The sequence below is a fragment of the Pempheris klunzingeri genome, chromosome 14 (assembly GCF_042242105.1).
Source record: "Pempheris klunzingeri isolate RE-2024b chromosome 14, fPemKlu1.hap1, whole genome shotgun sequence".
Taxonomy (NCBI): Eukaryota; Metazoa; Chordata; class Actinopteri; order Acropomatiformes; family Pempheridae; genus Pempheris; species Pempheris klunzingeri.
This window is the reverse complement of record NC_092025.1, coordinates 15,546,685-15,564,965: the sequence shown is the minus strand read 5'-3', so window position 1 is coordinate 15,564,965 and position 18,281 is coordinate 15,546,685. Positions and strand designations below refer to the sequence as shown.

General features: G+C 41.0%; 2 protein-coding genes across 2 annotated transcripts; both read left to right on the top strand.

The window, feature by feature from the left end:
• The first annotated feature begins 1,223 nt into the window (after positions 1-1,223).
• On the top strand, positions 1,224-11,946 carry ubtd2 (ubiquitin domain containing 2). The gene is made up of 3 exons (XM_070843641.1): positions 1,224-1,344; positions 4,286-4,522; positions 10,432-11,946. Exons 1-3 carry the CDS (start codon positions 1,275-1,277, stop codon positions 10,941-10,943), a joined length of 819 nt encoding a protein of 272 aa, XP_070699742.1. The 5' UTR covers positions 1,224-1,274; the 3' UTR covers positions 10,944-11,946.
• A 2,450-nt stretch (positions 11,947-14,396) lies between these two features.
• il12bb (interleukin 12B, b) lies at positions 14,397-17,911 on the top strand. Its single transcript, XM_070843904.1, has 9 exons — positions 14,397-14,471; positions 15,161-15,245; positions 15,354-15,455; positions 15,595-15,777; positions 16,680-16,785; positions 16,901-17,070; positions 17,224-17,384; positions 17,516-17,634; positions 17,778-17,911. The coding sequence occupies exons 2-9, from the start codon at positions 15,161-15,163 to the stop codon at positions 17,803-17,805; spliced, it is 954 nt and encodes a 317-aa protein (XP_070700005.1). The 5' UTR covers positions 14,397-14,471; the 3' UTR covers positions 17,806-17,911.
• The last annotated feature ends 370 nt before the right edge of the window (positions 17,912-18,281 follow it).

The window sequence follows — 18,281 nt, the reverse complement described above, 5'->3', positions numbered from 1 at the left end:
CAAGTGTATATCATCAGTAAGGTGTTACATCATATTACGTCATGGTGACAATCAGGGAAGTGTTTCCAAGTTAGCTCTCTCCTGCACAAACACGTCCTCTTTCAGTTCCCAGCAATGGGAAATACTTGTAATTCCAGACAGCTTTGTTGTAAAATTACCCTCCGCTATCTCGTTGCTAGTGTGTGTGTGTGTGTGTGTGTGTGTGTGTGTGTGTGTGTGTGTGTGTGTGTGTGTGTGTGTGTGTGTTTGTGTGTGTTTGTGTGTGGGTGCCAGTGTGTCAAATTACACTCAAGTCTCTTTAGGACAGTCCTAAAGATAGTGACCAGGCTGGAGTGTGTTCATGTGGTGTAACATTGCAGCACTGGGATGCAGAAATAGAGTGAGTAGAAGAGAAGAGAAGAGAAGAAAGAGAATAACTTAATTCTAATTAGAATAGAATAAATAGAAAAGTTGACACAAAATCATTTAAATTCAAATCTAAATTGTGTGCTTTTTGCCAACATAAAATAGAATACAATAGAACGATAACACAATTTGTTTTAATGTAATATACCTATGCAGTACTTTTAAAGTATGTGTGTGTGTTAAAACCTACAAACTACTGATACTGATGGTCTAACTACTGAACCTGCTATGCACAATAGAATAGAATAGAACTGATTAACATGAATTTCTATCAACTCTAAAAGCAGTGGGGGTTTGCTTGACATTCAACAAGGATAAGTGATTTGATGTGTCCTCTTCAGGACAGCAAATAGCTTTTCTGAACAAAAACCATAACAGAACAAGTGTCAAAATACATTGTCATCAACAGAGTCTGAGGAGAACATTTACTGCCCCAAAGGAGACAACACAGCACCCTTTTTTTCTTCTTTTTCTGTTTTTGCATTACGCCTTTGTTGCCTCTCCCTCTCCTTCCTTCCTCCATCCCTCTCTTGGTCACCTTGCAGCCATGTGTGTGTTTTATTTCTTCCTGCTTTCCTTCTTTCTCTCCACAGATGAGGACGTCTTTGCTTGCTGCAGCCCGTCAGTGCTGAGAGGGAGGACAGAGGAAAGGGAGGAAACAAGGAGGAAGGAAAGGAAAGGAAAGGAAGGAAGGGGGGGAAGGGAGGGAAGGAGGCTAGGGGAAGGGGGAGGGGGGAGGAGAGAAGACAGAGAGAGAGAGAGGGAGAGGGAGAGAGAGAGAGAGAGGGGAGGGGGGGGCTAGTGGATGTAGCTCTAGCTGTGGGCCGGGGGGTGAGCTACCTAGCCCGGGCTGCTCCGCCGAAACATCCATGGGTGGCTGTGTCGGGAGCCACCACGACTCCTCTGGCAGCTTAAACGAGAACTCGGACGGCACCGGAGGTAACTCTCGGGGCTTATCTGCGCCTTTTAGTGCCTGCGAGCCGGGATTTTAGGAGGTGGAGGGGGGCGGGGGGGGGTTCCTCCGGGCTTTCTGCATGTTGTCCTGGCTGGAGGTCTCCTTCCCTTCCTTTATATATCCGAGCCAGACGGAGCCGGAGACGGACACGGCAGTCCTCCCCGGGTGTCTCCCTGCACACGGCGGGCCTTGAAGCCACAAATGACGCCTCGTCTCTACTTTACAAACTGGGAAATATTTACTGTGCCGCCGCTGCCTCCCTTTGTTCTTTGGTGTTGACTGAGCTAGCCGGCTAAAACGGAGCCTAGTTAGCTTGCTAGCTTTTCTGCATAACAAATATGGGTCACAGACGGCAGCGGCATGCAAGGAGAGACACAGGAGTGATGCAGTCTGATTTTAATCATGTCCCGACTCTCTGGCTGCTTACAACTCAGTGGCATCTCAATTCAAGCTGCACTTTATTATTAATCTCAGGCTTTTGTTTCTGTTGCCTGCTCTGTGCAAGCGAGGTGTTGGAGCATGTTTAGTTGGGGAGGGAAGAAGAGGAGGTGTCAAAACTTAAAGGGTGCCTCAGCTACATGATGAATACGTGTAGGTGAAGGGTTTTAACTGTGCAACTTAGTCTGCGGCTGTTTGGTGAACAAGGCCCCAGAGCATCAAGCACTGAGCAATAAACAGCAATGCATGTAATGCCTGAGGGGGATGAGGGTGATGGGGCACGATAACTCAAGCAGGGCCATTTAAATGTGGCTTTGTGGATTGCAATATGGTTAAAGTTTCTTTTAAAGGCATATCAGGTGTTTGGTGGTGACATTGTGGCTTCAATGAGTAGTTAAAACCATCTAAGTGTGTTGCATTAAATCCTGTGGATGTGGGTGGGCTGGTACAAAAGATTTTGTCCTCATCAAGTAGTTTTACGGAGGAGATACAGACGGTGGATGTGTGGGAAAGAGGAAATGCTAAACCAGGGGTGTTTAGACAATATGTTTACCGAAAGGCCCCTTTTGATTTTTCTCAAGATGAGGTGCCATAGACAGCGTTTCCCTGCAGCTTCCTGGTTGTCTGGTCAGTGGAAGAGTCCCATTTCTGGCCAGTTTAGTTATTTTAATCCCAAACTGAGAGATGGAGCTCAGTTGGGGACTGATCACTTAAATGCTGAAATGGTTTCCCTTATATTTGTCTTGACAACTTGTTCGACTTCCTACCTGTCTAGATGTTGCAGAAACAGGTTTCAGAGATCCCCTTATCTGCAAAGGTGTGTGTGTGTGTGTTGTAACAAGAAGCTGTAGTATGCGGTGTTAAAACAGATGCAGATAAGCAGCTGCTACCTGACACCTTGCTTAATAATGATAGAGACAAACCAATTAGACCCAAACACATGTAAATCTGTTTTCACATGTTTTCTCCAAAGCGGGTGTCGTTAACTAGGTTGACTTAGTTCAAACGTAATGACATTTTAGTATAAGATCATCTTTTATACACACTGGCCTACATAACACCCCTAAGGATTTCTGGGAATTACTGAAAGACAGCCAAGTAGGCTAGTGTTTAAAGGTAAAATGGTAAATTACAGGCTGACAGATGAGCTGGAAAGTAGGCTAATGTAGAAGTATGAACACATGGCCAAGCAATCAATTTTGCCAAGAAGTAAAAGTACAAACACAAGACTTCAGGCAGATCACTAGTACTTTTGGGGTTTTTTAGAGTCACTATGAGCTGCTGCTGATGTTCTACACAACCACAAAAGTCCGTTTATTATTATTTATGTATGTTTTATCATCTGTTAGAGCTCACTGCAGCATCATCTAAATTTCCCCACAGGCACCAGTGAAGATTCATCCAACCTCATTTTCTCAGCCAGCCTCGTTTACCCTCCGTACTTCAATTAAGTTCCATAATCTGCATAATCTGGTTGCTTTATGAACCTTATTTAAAAGAGAATACTCTATTTAACAGTGTGTAACACTTGTATACAGGTTAATTATGGCATTATACTGAAGTGAATGGGGGGAAAAAGACAAAGTACATGTAAACAGTCTGTCAGTTTGAGGTCTTATTTACTGCAAACAATCAGTTGAAGGTTGGTGTTATCGGACTGCGGCGTGTGATCGTCGGAGTACATGTGTACCAGCAGCAGGTGTAACTCTACACCTTAATCCGCCATCCTCCTCTCTCTTGTCCTCTGTCTCGCAAACACACGCACAGACAACCGGCACACACACACACACACACACACACAGACACAGACACAGACACACACACACACATGCACAGCCTGTCCTGTACCTGCCGTCCCCTTCGGTGTTGATCCAGATGGTGTTATTCATTAGCCATTCTGCTGCAGATGGAGCCCTGTTAGATGCTATAACTCTAACCTTTTAACTGGGTTGAGCAACAGCACTTCTAACTTCAGTTCTGCTCAGTTTATGTGCGTGTGCTCCATCAAGCGACGGTGTAGGCTCATGTTTAATCTGTCATCCGAGCTTAGTTGTGCACTTGAGTAATCTTAAAAGACTGATGCTTTGTTTCAGATGAAGCCTAACTCTTCTAATTCCCTCTTTCTCCTTCGCTCTCATCCCCACTTCTCAATTTTGTCCTCTGTGTATTCACCCACCCTCTCTCTTTCTCTGACTCTTATCTTCCGCATCACATCTGTCTATTTTCTCTTCCTTACATCCACAATTTGTGTCTATTTTCTTATTCTTTGTCTTGGTTTTTGGTACTTCTCCTTCTTTTCCTTTTCAATCCCGTCATTGCTTCTTCTGTTAATCCCTGTTTTTTCTTCTTTTCTCACATCCTTCAATTTACGTCACCCTCACTCTCCTTCCCTCTCTCTTTTTCTATCTTCTCCCCTCCCACCCTCCCATTTTCCTCTATCTTTCCTCCATCTCTCCTTTCCCCTCTCTCTCTCCTCCTCCCTCCCAGTGGCTCTAGGGCGTAACCAGCCCCTGAAGAGAGAGCGGCCTAAATGGAAAAGTGACTACCCGATGACTGAAGGCCAGCTGCGCAGCAAGAGAGATGAGTTCTGGGATACGGCGCCAGCATTCGAGGGCCGGAAGGAGATCTGGGATGCGCTGCGGGCTGCGGCCAGCGCCTTTGAGAGCAATGACCACCTGCTGGCTCAGGCCATCCTCGATGGAGCCAGCATCACACTGCCGCACGGTAACTAACAGCCCTACAGTGGTGCACGTAGAAGATACCTCATAGTGTTTGTTGCCTCCACGAAATACTGCTGGGTGGACTTAATGTAGGACATTGCAGTTGATGATTACTACATAAAGAATTTCAACTTCTCCTTCCCAAGTTCTCTAGAATAAACGAGAATTTCTTTACAGTCTGAAGCTCTACTGAAAGCGGCAGATCTTGTTTTTTTTGCGTTAGACTTTATGTGTACGAAAAGTTGGAATTGGCGTTTGGATCTGCAAGCTAATGAAAAGAGACAGGAAATTCAAGAGACACTAAGGTAAACAGGATGCAGTCAGCACTCATACAAAAAACTAGAAGGTTACAGAAAACAAAAGTAATTGGCGGCCACTTTGTTTGCTGAATAAATGTTTTTTTTTTGTTTTTTTTTAAGGAGATGTAGATGTTTTAGATGGAAAGTGAAGCATGATGCTTCAGCTGCACAGATCATTTATTGCCTCATAACAATTCTCGCCTCAGATTTATTCAGACGGATTTGGTGGATAGTTTCATAACAGCCTCCTTGTTTCTTTAGCTTGAAAAGCAGAAGCAAACCCCATGACCAAGCAGCTAGTTCAAGCAGGTGCAGAGGGGCTTCATATTGCTTTCTAGGTGAAGGAGAAAGCAGTCAATCTATTACCTATTATTATCTGTTATCTATTGTATTAGGTGACTGATCACTCTGTTCATGCAAGGACCTCATCTATTACCACACATCCGTCTCAAGCTGATGCATCTGTGGCCTCACACGACCACAGTAAGAAATTAAAAAACTGTGAGATGGCTTTGTCAGGTCATGACATACATTCCTGCCTCCAGACAGCCATCCTCAGATATTAATAGGTTACATTTATAGAGTTGAGTTGAGAAGGTAAAGGATGTTGATTTTAGGAAGTCTCTTATACATCCTCTCAAGTTTCAAGATGTTGAAGTTTCATAAACAGGAAGTAAACTTTGCCATACATGACTCTTCATTTCTATTGGGTGGGTGGCCTCTGTGCTGATCTTCTTGCCAGCTTACACGGTAATTGAGTGTTTAGCGAATATGGACCTGATACCAAGCAATTATGAGGATTTATAATATTCACTGCAGTTAAAGATTTAGAGCCTCTAAGTGTATTTCAGTAACCACATTTTAGAGTTTAGATTTAAGCTGTTTGGTGGTATATACTGTAAAAGGAGTAAATGAATAATAAATGAGAAGGGGCGTCTCCTTGGTCCTCTCAGAGTAGGATTTAATGCAGTAATCGCTCATGTAAGTATACCAAACATGGTGCGTCTTCTAAAAGACACTGGAGAGCATCCACATAGAACTAATCAATAAAACTGACGTGGCTCAGATTCGGGAAGCTCCAACTCCTTACAGTAATTATCATCTTTCTATTTGTGGACGTGCGTCATTCTCTTGATTTCACCTGTTAGTCCAGAAGTGTGTTTTCTATGTTCGTCATAAAGGTCATAAACATCATAAAGTGATTGAATACTAATTCTCATTATGTCAAAACAGGCTGATGATGATGACTGTCTATGAAGCAAGTTCATGTCCATGTAAGGACCTCATACCCATTATCCCTTACCACACTGACACAGTATTGTGGATACTGTATATTTGAAGTCGGTCTATAATATGGTGGAAAGCGGAACATTAGCTTTTTTTTTCCTGTTAATCAGAGGCACTATATTTCTGAGGGGGTTAATTAGCAGCCTGTACTTTCTCATTCTATCTGGCTAGAAAGTAGAGAAGGGCGTTCTGTTCGCAGGCCAACTGGGACATTAAATCTCAACTCTACCTGAATATGATTTGTTTATAATTAGTCACCAACCAACAGGCTCTTAGCTGCATGTCAACGCAGTCTTGTCCTGCTCCGTTCCTTTTAGTAGTTTGTCCAGGTCAGATCAGATCCTGCTGGGCTGCAGCTGTGGATTCCCCAGACCTGACATCACTCTTTCACTCATCCAGCACTCCGGTACAAAGAGCAGCCGGATCACTTAAATATTTTTACCACTCACGTTATGCCTTTCTGTTGCCCCTTTTTTTTTTTTTTGTGCTCCCACCTTTCCAGTTTCAATTAGTTGTTTGACGGTACATTCCTGGCCTTGTTCCACCACCTTAGCCAATGAAAACCGATGTAAGCAGCTCACAGTGTGTGTCAGGTTAATCAGTTGCCAGCTGTGCAAAATCGGAAGATATTTTCATTCAGCACATAACAGTTTATTTAAATGTTATTATGTAGGTTAATCAAAATTAGAACACATTGCACAGCTCGTCTCCAGCACACCGTGCTTTATTCACCAAACATTTTCAGCTGTCTCGCCTCCATCAGTGTTTCCTGAGGCTGTTTCCTAATATGCAACACCTTTATAGGTCATGTGATCGATGTGTCGCCATATATGTCGTGTGTATAAAACAACGGCCATTTTCTTCTTCAAACATACTATTTAAAAAAAATCTGCTTATCCTTCATACCAACACTCTTCTCTCTTTCTGAAAAATATCTGTAAACCCAAAATACAGTATTACGTTATGAATTGTTAATCAGCTTTTTTACATCATTAGCCAACTAATACACTTCTCCATCTGAACCCATCAATAGAGAAAAAATGTTGAAAATGAATTTCTCAATACAAGTAAATAATTTCTGTATCTTTTCAACCCAAATATGCAGATTATTTTTTGCAGTGTAGGCAGTAGGATTCATCCTCTGGGTTACTGAATGCCTTTAAGTTTCATGGCAATCTAGCCAATAGTTGTTGATATTTCATTCTGAATCAAAGAGATGGATCAGTCGACCAACATTACCATCTCCAGAGCCGTGCTGCTAGCATGGTGAAAAATGTTAGGTCACTCAGGGACCAGTTGGTTAAACGGCTCCTTTTTAGAAGCAGTTAATGACCCTCTTCTGTCTTCATCTAAAAGCTTCAATTACCTCCATTACTATACGAAAGCTTGCAATATTGTGAAGATTCATGTGGCCATTCTGGAAATGGAGCCGTTTTCATAATGGAGACTTTTCACTGTGTATAATTAGATCAAAAGTGACACTGAGGGGCAGAAAATGGAGCCATTTACATCAGCTGCTGGTCACCATGTTGGATTTCATCCATTATATGCATTATGTTTTCAGCCAAAGCACATGAAGCTATTTTTTTGGTGGCCAAAACATCACTGCAGCAACAAAGCATTTTTCATTTAAAAAAAGAGCTCAAACTGAACCCGAGTTTGTTTGTTTTTTTTTGTTTTTTTAATGAGATCTCACAACATTAGCACCACCTGGAATCCATTAGCATTCTGCAGCTGAAGTATAAACACTAAGGTGGAGCCAAGTAGAGAAAAGCAAGTGGGATATACAGACGTTGAGATTTGTATCCAAGTTTATGAAATGTCAGTGAACCATGTTTAACATTTATCTTGTATTTATATTGGCCTTTTGTGACAATCATTATAACAGCTTCCACATATTTGGCCGTCTCTGCAGGGATTCTGATGTTACATGAAAGTAAAAATCTAATTTTTTTTTTTGTCTACTACAGCATACACATCTTCTCTGTAAATCACTTGTCCTGTATTCTCCTTTGAGAAAAACTAAGGCTAAAGCCTTAACGTCACACTGAGCCAGACAGCTGCCTGCGACACAACACAAGAGCCACAGGGTTCGAACAACCACTTTTCCTCCTGAAGTCTCCTTCTTATCTAACTTTGAAAAGAAAATTCACTTCAGTTTGCAGGCTATAAAGAAAAAAAAAATTAGCTGCTCAGCTGCAACACATTGAACGTCATGTAAACGTATGTAGAAAAGCCACTTAAGTTCAGTTAAGACGCTGCAGAGGTCCTTTTACTCTTAAATACCACTAACAACACGCTGCCCGTGACACGTCGGCTACAGCATTAGTTTGTCTTCTTTGTGTGTCGTTCCCTTCTGACACAACTTATTTCTTTCAAAAAACTATTAACAACACATTTAAATTAAAATTTGTGACTACAAAAGGGGAAGATGATTGAATTTAGACTTTAATACGTTTTGTAATTAAACTGTTCTAGTGAAAAGTTGACACCCATGAATGCAGTTAGCTGTGCTGAAATATTTCTATAGCCTATTAAAAGCTTTTTCACATTATGAATGAAGGATGTGATGGGGTTGAAATAACTAACGTAGTTCTTTTCACACCAGGTGGTTTTTGGTGAGTGCTGTTGTCATACTCTCTCTGTCTGCCTCTCACTCTCACATTCACTCTGGCAGACCGTGTCCTGAGGTGTAGCGTCGCCTTTATGTCCTCACCTTGACCACAGCAGCCGTCATCCAGAGAGCAGAGCGCAACATCCTGTGGGCCCCCGCTGACTCATCTCAGTCTCTCTTAACCATAAAACTAATTTTCTCTCTCAAGTGGCTTGTGCCTCAATTTAAGGTCATAAAAATAAAGCAGCGCAGTGACCTTTTTGAAGCAGTGTTTACAAAAACGACTATGGGGAGGTGGGCTTTTTGCTTTTGTGGGGAGAGTTTTCCCTCTCGTCTTTTAATATTCGGTTCTAATTTTTAGAAAGTCTGAAAGACAACATCATTATTATCTCTTACCTTCTTTCAGCTATTGAAAAGACAAAACATTTGGTGACAAATTGGATGTTTTTGGATTTTGCTCATATATTACTCTTAGAGCAAAAAACAAGCGAGCAAACATAGTATCGCCCAGTCACACGATAAAGTTAGTTTTTTCAAGTATATAAAGTACTGACATTAAACTATTGTGCAGGGGCATCTGTCTGAAATCCCCTTGAGGACCCCTGGGGGTCCCCCCTGTGAATAGCCCTGTATTAAGTTTCTGTTTGCAGAATGATATGACCTCTTCACTACATTTTATTTCCCCCTCTCCTCACAAACTCTTTTCTCTGGGTCTGAATCACAGTTGGTCAACAGTGACATAATGTCTAATGTAATGCTCCAGTTAGACACATGACATTCCCTCTTCTCCTGCTTTTACTCTCACTCTGCTTTTAACTGTCTTTGTTTATTCTTGAGTCTGACTCTCATTTCTCCATTTCATCTAACTAATGTCGAAATGTGAATCTAAATTTAAGGTTTGGGCTCTGTTAGTTAGAAGTGATGTGAGCCTTTGGCTTTCAGTTTAAGAATGATTTTTTTTACAATAATGAAAATATTCATGCATTTAGATAAAACATAAATGTGCCAAAAAGTTGAAGTGAGGCACATTTGATATTTTTTTTTCATGATTTGTTCTCTGTATTCAAACAAAAGATAATAGTTGAGGGATTACCCGAACTTTTGACTTTAGTGTTAATTCTTTGTGTTGGAACTTCCCAGTTAAACATTTACCTGGCCTACTAAACATAATTGTGCATCCTTACAGATTTGTTTTTATTGGTAGGTGGGTTACAGTAAGCTATAACCTGCTGTCGGTGGTGGTTTATAGCTTCCAGTACATGTACTTGATCCCTGAAATAATAATAATCCATTATTGATCCCCATGGGGGAAATTCAGGTGTTGCAACAGCCCAATGTACAACATTAAAGTGCAAGCGCAATAGAAAAAGAGTAACACACATTAAAAAGAAAGTCAATTTATGACAGTGACGTCATATAAGTAACAGCAGGTATGAGAATAGTATGGAGAATAGTATATTGCAGTATGGTATAATAGTATAATATGGAATGGAAATATCACACACATACATACATACATCACATCTCTTTGTGGTATGCATAAAGAGAGTGTGTGTATAGCTGTGGTGAGGACAGTAGATGATTGGAGCTGTGTTTCACCACACTTTAAAATTATAGGTTAAGATGTTTGAATCTCAGGCCCACCAGACTATCAAAGAAAGATTATGTTATAATACGCTCAACATTTATATACAATTGTTGACATTTTTCCAGGAGCTCTGACTGAATGCTACGATGAGCTGGGGAATCGATACCAGCTGCCTGTCTACTGCCTCTCTCCTCCCGTCAACATGATTGAAGAGCGCTCTGAAGAGCCAGACGGTTCAGATCCAGACTCCGCAGCCACAGACCCGTCTACGGGCAGTGCCAGCAACCCTGGCTCAGGGGGGGAGTGCCAGCTTCGGCTCCGGCTCTCCACGGGTCGTGACCTCCGGCTGGCGGTCCGCTCCACGGACACAGTGGGCATGATGAAGCGTCGCCTACAAAGTCAGGAGGGTGTGCCTGCTGCAACCCAGCGGTGGTTTTTCTCAGGTCGGCCACTGACTGACAGGCTGCGCTTGGACCAACTCAACATCTCCAGGGACTACGTAGTGCAGGTGATCCTCAGCCAGCCGCCACCGCCGGAGCCGGTATCAACACCAGGACACACACCAGAGGCGTCTGGGGCAGTGGCAGTGCAAGGGGTGGCTGCACTGCCACAAGAGCCCACGCCAGTGGAGAATTAACTTCCCCCAAACCTGGCGGCCAGGAGGTGGGCATACCAGCGGGCTGACAGGATAAAGGAAGGGGGATAACGAGGGAGAAAACGGAATGAAAGTTTTTCCTCTTTGGATTGGTTCTCTTCTCTTCTCTTCTCTTCTCTTCTCTTCTCTTCTCTTCTCTTCTCTTCTCTTCTCTTCTCTTCTCTTCTCTTCTCTTGTCCTCCCTTCGTTGTTTTTGCTCAGAAGGGCTTTGTTTGGGCTTTGTCTGCCGGAGCAGAAGGACTCTTGAATTGAAAAAAGACTCTTCCTTTTTTGTTTTACACGTTGAAATTTTGACCTTTTTGAAGTCTTTTTAACTGTTCCTATGGAAACCAAACAACAAAAACAGAACTTTGTAGGACGGCTTAAAGGGTTTTCTTAGCAACACTGATGTTCGAATGTTTCTGTTTCAGTTTCCATTGAAGTTCTGCTGTCTGGCAAAGCTGGGCCGGCAGATTTCTGATTATGAGGCTACAGGGTTATACGTACACTTTGATTACATACATTTCCAACATGGGAATCTTTGAAAGAACGGATCACAGATAGTTTAACAATCCTGACAGGTATTCAGGCAATTATTCTTAATCATATGTGAATCAAATGAAATCAAGCCCTTAACTTGGGGCTGAAGTCCGCTGTAAAGAGAGGTTGGTATCGCAATGTAGTAAACAGATGTTTCTTCCCTCCTGCCAAGAGGTAGAGGTCAGGGGGGATGAAGATGTTTTGCCATGCTGTTGCTGAATTAGATACTTTATTTCACTCTGCATCACAGAACAATCAGAGCAATCATTTAAACATTAAGTAGTCAGCCTGTGCGTGAGTGTGTGCGTGCGTGCGTGAATTAACGTGTGTGTGTGCGTGGATGTTCATATATGATCAAGACACAACCACATTTATTCATGTGGCAAAAGGATGGGACATCAGAAACACAGTTGCATATTTTGATTAAAAATAGAATGTTTTTAATTAAAATTGATCATTGTTTCTATTCCTCTGTGTTTGTCTAATTGTTTTCAATATTTTCACGTTTGTTTTCAGTATGTTGCAGTATGTCCTCTTGCAATAGCATTGGGATTTGCATTTTCTTGTCTTTCAGTGCCAGGTAAACACTAATAATCATGGTTACAAAGGCTAAAACTATGCAGATTATTGCACATTTTAATCTCAGATTTCAAAGGACGGGACCTTGTAATTCATGGCATAAATATGTGACTGATCCCACCAACTGAAACATAAATGTCCTATTTTTTGACATGTTTACCTTTCCCCTCACAAACACAGTAACCCGTGTTAAAAGGTTTGTTATCTGGGGGTAATGTGGATATTACTGGATTTTTCCAGCAGATATCAATAACCCTATGAAGGAATTTAAAGGAATAGTTTGTGGGAACTATTTCCAGCAGTCATGTCATCCAGCGGGTAGTGGAAACCCACTCACTGGCCACACCAAGAAATAGTTCAAACACAAAACAAGTTTAAAGGTGCTAGTGGGTGGATTTCTCTTTACTTCAAGTTAAGTCAGAAAGTTACTACATCTTTTTGAGACATTATTCAAGGCCCACTTATGCACTTATGAGCTTTTTTCTTTCTTTCTTTCTTTTTTTTTTAACGGATTTATAATCTGTAGGAAAAAAACAGGCCCAAAACCGTTGGACAAAGCCAGGCCAGCTGTTTCATGTGTCTCCTCTCACTGTTAAAAAAAAAAGTGAATAAGCAGATTTCCCAAAATGTCCAACTACTCCAAAATCAGTTGATGATATATTGGCTGAAATATATGCTGATACCATTAAATCCATTTTAGTATAGGCTGTTAATGTTGGCATAGCTGATTTAGATATCAGGCTCCTTTTTTAAGATAAATAGTACTCAAAAGCAGAATACAGAAAAGCTTCCCTTTACCTTTTATTTCCTCCTTTCCTAATTTCAACTTCCTTCTTTAAATCTACTAATTCCAGACAGAGAGAACAAAGAAAATTCCTTTAAAAAACCATTATTACGCAAAGAGGTGCAGCCACTGTAAGTATTGTGTTGGAAAGAAGTGCTGCCAAACTGGCATTTCCTTTGCTAGAGCAAATAAACAAATGTCATTTAGCCGGCGATGGAATGTTGGGGGGGACTACCCTGTCTGACTGCTAACAAGATACCTGTACATCATTCACATAAACCTGTCTAAATTAAGCACTCAGGTTTTAATGTAGAGGAAGAGGAGTGTTAATGACCCACTTTGATGTTCTTACATAATGAAAGGTCACATGTCACAATATGGTCATATGTCAGTGGCTTTTTTTGGGAAATACCTTAATGCAAAGTCACTGTCTTGAAATTTCATTTTGCCTTCTCAGAGGCATACACACCATCCCAAAAGAGGGAAAATGTGTCACTTTTCAGCATGATTAGCCCGGGGGGCAAGGGGATATGTGCTGAAATGTTTTCATTATATAATTGATAGTTTGAAACAAGTGTATGGTAACAAGATAAGTGCAAAGAGGCACTGAAATAGCACTTTCTGAACAACTTACTGTAAAATATGATTCAATACAAAAGCTATTTTGTTTGAAAGCCCAAACCACACCAACCTCGAGCAATAGTTATATCACCTTTTTTCATACGCAGCTTGCATCAAACGAAACCTCTACCTGTAACTAAGTTCAAGGTTTACTTACAGGAAAAGAGGTCCACTGGCTTTCACTACCATACACTGCACTAGCATACTTTAGTGTTAGAGGTCATAATGAAAAATGGAAACTCCTCCATAGATCATAGCACTCTGTACAGGTTTTTACAGGTTTTTACTTGTTTTATGACAAAACTAATGAAAGGATAACTCAACAATTTTTTCTTTTCCTTCAATTGAGGTGTCATCACTCGCACTTTTGCTTTCTTGTTCTTCTTCCTAAGAAATCCCATGACCATTTTCCAGGGTACCTGTTCAGCTTTTAGTGATGTCATGTGCAGGCGGCCTCTTCAGTTCCCTTTCCCCTGGTTTCTGTCTCTTAAGTTGTCCTGACTTCCTCCACAGTGGTCAACGTGACAGCATAATCACACACAGTCTTACAATGGAATATGGTATAATATGAATTGTTCTTTTGTCCTTCGTCATCTTCCACATGACTGCATAAACCGAGCTGAAAAATAAATGATCAAGAGTCCGATGGAAAACCACGATGGATGTGGAAACAACAGAGATCTGTTCCTGTGCTTTATTGTTCTTTGGTATTTCCAATTGATGGACTAGATTGTGATGTAATGCCATCACCACGTGCACCTTCAGCTAATAATTTCAACACGCACACTGAACCTCAGCTTTCACACACACACACACACACACAATTGAAGCAGTTCCTCTTTGTGTGGGTATGTTTGTTTTTAGCCTTCTGCTTCTGGTGTACATAAATACAGCGACAGTATGCAGAGTTCATGCAGACAACAACTGAGCAAGCTCAGCAAAGCCATCTCTGCTCTCATCAGATCAGCTTTTAGTTGTGAAATCTTTGGATCAGTCCGTCTCTGAAGGTAAGGTCTACTACACTCATGACATTTTCATATCTCATGCTTTTTTTGTCCAGCACTTGATTCAGTAGATATTTATTCTTATATACTGAGGGTGATACCTGTTTATGGCATCAGTCTCTTTTAAGGTAGAATTTTATTGAAAGAAATTTCCTCACAGCATCAAATTACTTTGGAGGTACTGCCAAGCTTTTTTGTGTGTGAATCACTGGCTAATTTACAGCACCCTAAAAAATATTTAAATAAAACAGAGAAAAAAAGAAAAAGAATTTGGTTGAATTTGTCACAGCTCGTTACATTTAAGAGAATAATATTGTACTCAACTCTGCTACATTTATTTTTTTTAGATAGTTACGTGTTACTTTTCAGACTTTACTTACATCTTTTGAATGTAATCTTGTTTAGAAAGTCTTAAAAAATACTCTTGTTAATGTTAGACGAAAAATCCAGACCTGTTGGTGAAAAACCTTGTGTCTCCAGTTCTAAGGATTTTCTTTTGTGTGTGTGTGTGTTTGACCAATCATGTTTACGCATATTGAAGAGTTTCAGACTTATAGGATATTAAAATCAGCAGAACAAATATACCTTCCTCTGTTTAGGCACAAGCCCCAATTCAATCCCTGATAATGAATGAATTATATAAATTTGTTTCCATTCTCTGCACTACATTAACTTATTGTCTTTTCATCCAGATGCATACATTATTCTTCGTGGTCCTGTATGCTGCACTGTGCTGTGCCAGCTCCCAAGACAACATAGAGACCCTAATGGATAATGGTTAGTAACTCTCCCGTTCTCTGCTGAATATTTGTCTCTTCATCTCACGTACGATAAATGTTGATTCAAGCGTTTCTTGTTTAATTCATGATTTCTTGATTAATCCAGTTCTGGTCCTGAGGGTGCCTGACGATCGGGGCACCAGGGTGAATGTTCCTCTGACCTGTGGAGAAGCTTTTCAAAACCAGCCTGTGTTTTGGAAGAAAAATGGTAATGCTTCTGTTTTTACCACTCTTACCACTTGTACTTCTAATTGATACTAATAGATCTTTTAAAAAAAAACAGATTACACTTTCCACAAAAGACGGCTCTGATATTGTTGTTACACTGACCAATGTCCGTGTCTCAGGCATGGATTATGAGCCGCCTCTGCAGGGAAACCAGGTGAAGGTTCTGGTGGAGGAGATGGATGGAGGAAACTACACTTGTCACATGAGCCCAAGCGGAGAATACCTCAACCACACCTTGATCCTGATCCAACTAGACCCAGACAACAGGACGATCATACTGGAACAAAAATCCCCCAAGGAAGGTAAGATAAGAAATATGGAGGGAGTGAGGGATGGAGGGGAAGAACAAAGATGGTACACAGTGAGAGGAAAGACAAACAGAAAGGGATAAGGATTTGTTATGTTACTGGAGGAGACATGGGATGGGTGACAAGAAAGATGATGGCAGAGGGAGATAAGATGGGGGGAAAAAAACAGACAGAGACAGTTATAGAGGGCTGTGGCCTGAAAGCAGACAGCATTCAGATAAAGATAAAAAAATAAATATAAAATAAAGGAAGGGGCACATGTGGAAAGAAAGTGGACAAAATGAGGATCAGAGGTAGAGTAATGATGGGAAGGGAAGGAGCCAAGAGGGAGAAAAGAGCAAGGCAAAATGATGAAAGGTACTAAAGGAAAAATGGAAAGGAAGCAAAGAAAGTACAGTAAGACAGTTCTGTGTCTTTGTTAAATTCATGGGGATACTTTGATGTATGTGCTTTAGCATAAACAAACCACACCAAGGTTGATGAAAGCTTTTTCTCTTTTGCTTCATTGAAGATCAAAGCTATTCCTCTTTTGCTTTCCTGAGGAAATTAAGTTCTTTTTTTCCATATATTTCATATTTCATTTTGCCACCTTTCACCTCTGAAAGATCTGAAAGGCTCAGCACTGTTTCCACTGAAAACCCATCATCCCCTCTCCGGTTCTGTTCTTTTGTGCCCGATTTGATGATTTGCCTGAAGTGAAGAGGCTGGTATGAAGCCAGCCGACAATCTTGCTTGTTCACAGTAGCTGCGTTAAAGTCCCAAAATTAATCTCGCTAACGATTCATTTATCGATGCGTAAAAAGCTTGGGTCTTCAGGAGAAAGTGCTGTGAAAAAACGAAACAGATATAAATCAAACACAAATGCGCAAATGCTACTAATGTTTCTGTTCCTCCAGGTCACATCCACTGTTCAGCACCCAACTATAAAGGCTCCTTCCACTGCACCTGGACTAGAACACGGTCCAGATCCCATGCTGCCGTGCTCTTGATGAAGGCAGAACGGTGAGGACACGATCTAACGTCTCACACAACACTCCTCCTGCTCATTTAAATCATAAGTAGATCCATGTATCCTATTCTGGATAGTGTTGTACCAACCGTTTTGTCTTCATTCTAGCCATTTGGAAAAGATTTCCTGTGAGCTGGATGCAGATGGATCAGGGCTTCACTGCCAGGACGCCAGCTGCCCGTACAAAGAGGAGCAACACCCCATCTCCCTCACCATTTACATACATAGTGACTCTCGCCTGGAGGCCTTCACAAAGTCTTTCTACCTGAGAGAGATTGGTAAGCGAACCTAAGGGTTTACATTCATCCACCGTTATTCCCTTCTGCCTTCTCGCCTACAGTTGCCACGCTGCCACATCCTCCTCATTCTACTGTTTCTCTCCTCATTTTGCTCCTCTCCACCTCATTCCTATCCCCCCTCATTCTATTTAGTGAGGCCAGCAAAACTCCCTGACCTGCGCCTCAGTGACGGGAGGGTGTTCAGCTGGAGCTACCCTGAGTCCTGGGAGAAGCCCTGCACCTTCTTTGGCCTGCAGTTCCAGGTCAAAGTGGTCCCCAGCGGACATTCCTGTAACAGTGAAGAGCACATAATGGTAATCACTGCAATCACAATAATCACAATCACTCTAAACTGCTGTAAAAAAAAAAAAAAAAAATCCATTTGCTGATTTCTAGTCTAACCACATTTCTTTGTCTTTAATATGTTTCCTCTTTTCTTGTGCAGTACAACACCACTGAGAAAACCAAGTATGAGGTCAACATCAAAACCAGGAAGTATGTTTTCTGTGTGCGCGCTCAGGACAAATTCACCAGCGGGCCATTTAGCCACTGGAGCCATTGCACGTAAGTACATTACCTGGACTGTTGGGAGTTTGTTACCAAAGATGGAATTTGTGACTTTATGAGTTTATGATTTTTTCCAAATAATAACAAGTAATGCCACCAACATTGATCTGATCCATGCTGTTTTATTCCAACCCCTCCAGAGTGAATAAACAAACTGTGAACTGCTAAGTTCTTTCATCCGGCTTCAGCCATAAAGGAGGAACACAAGGATCGAATCTGGAATATTTTTCTAACTCCTGTTTTTTAGTTTTTGCACATTTGTTTTAACAGCAATCTGCATCAACCACAAAAAGTGGTCTTGGGAGTGAACGTATACCTGTACAGTATTTATTCATCCCTCATTTAATTTACGTTCTTGGCTATGGAACTATAGTATGTTGTTGAAAAGATTATTTGTGTTATGATTGAAATCAATTATTCTTTCATAAGTTTCATTTATAACTATCCTTTAAGAATTGTTGCTAAATGCTTAACAATAATAAATCAATCAAAATGTTAATTTACAACATCTCAAATGTATTTCAAATACAGGGTAAATCATTGTATTGAAATGTTTAAATTTTACAAAACATGTCCAAAAAACAAATGTTGAACAATAAACAATACATGCAATTTAGGTACAAAAAAAACGTTTATTGTCATAT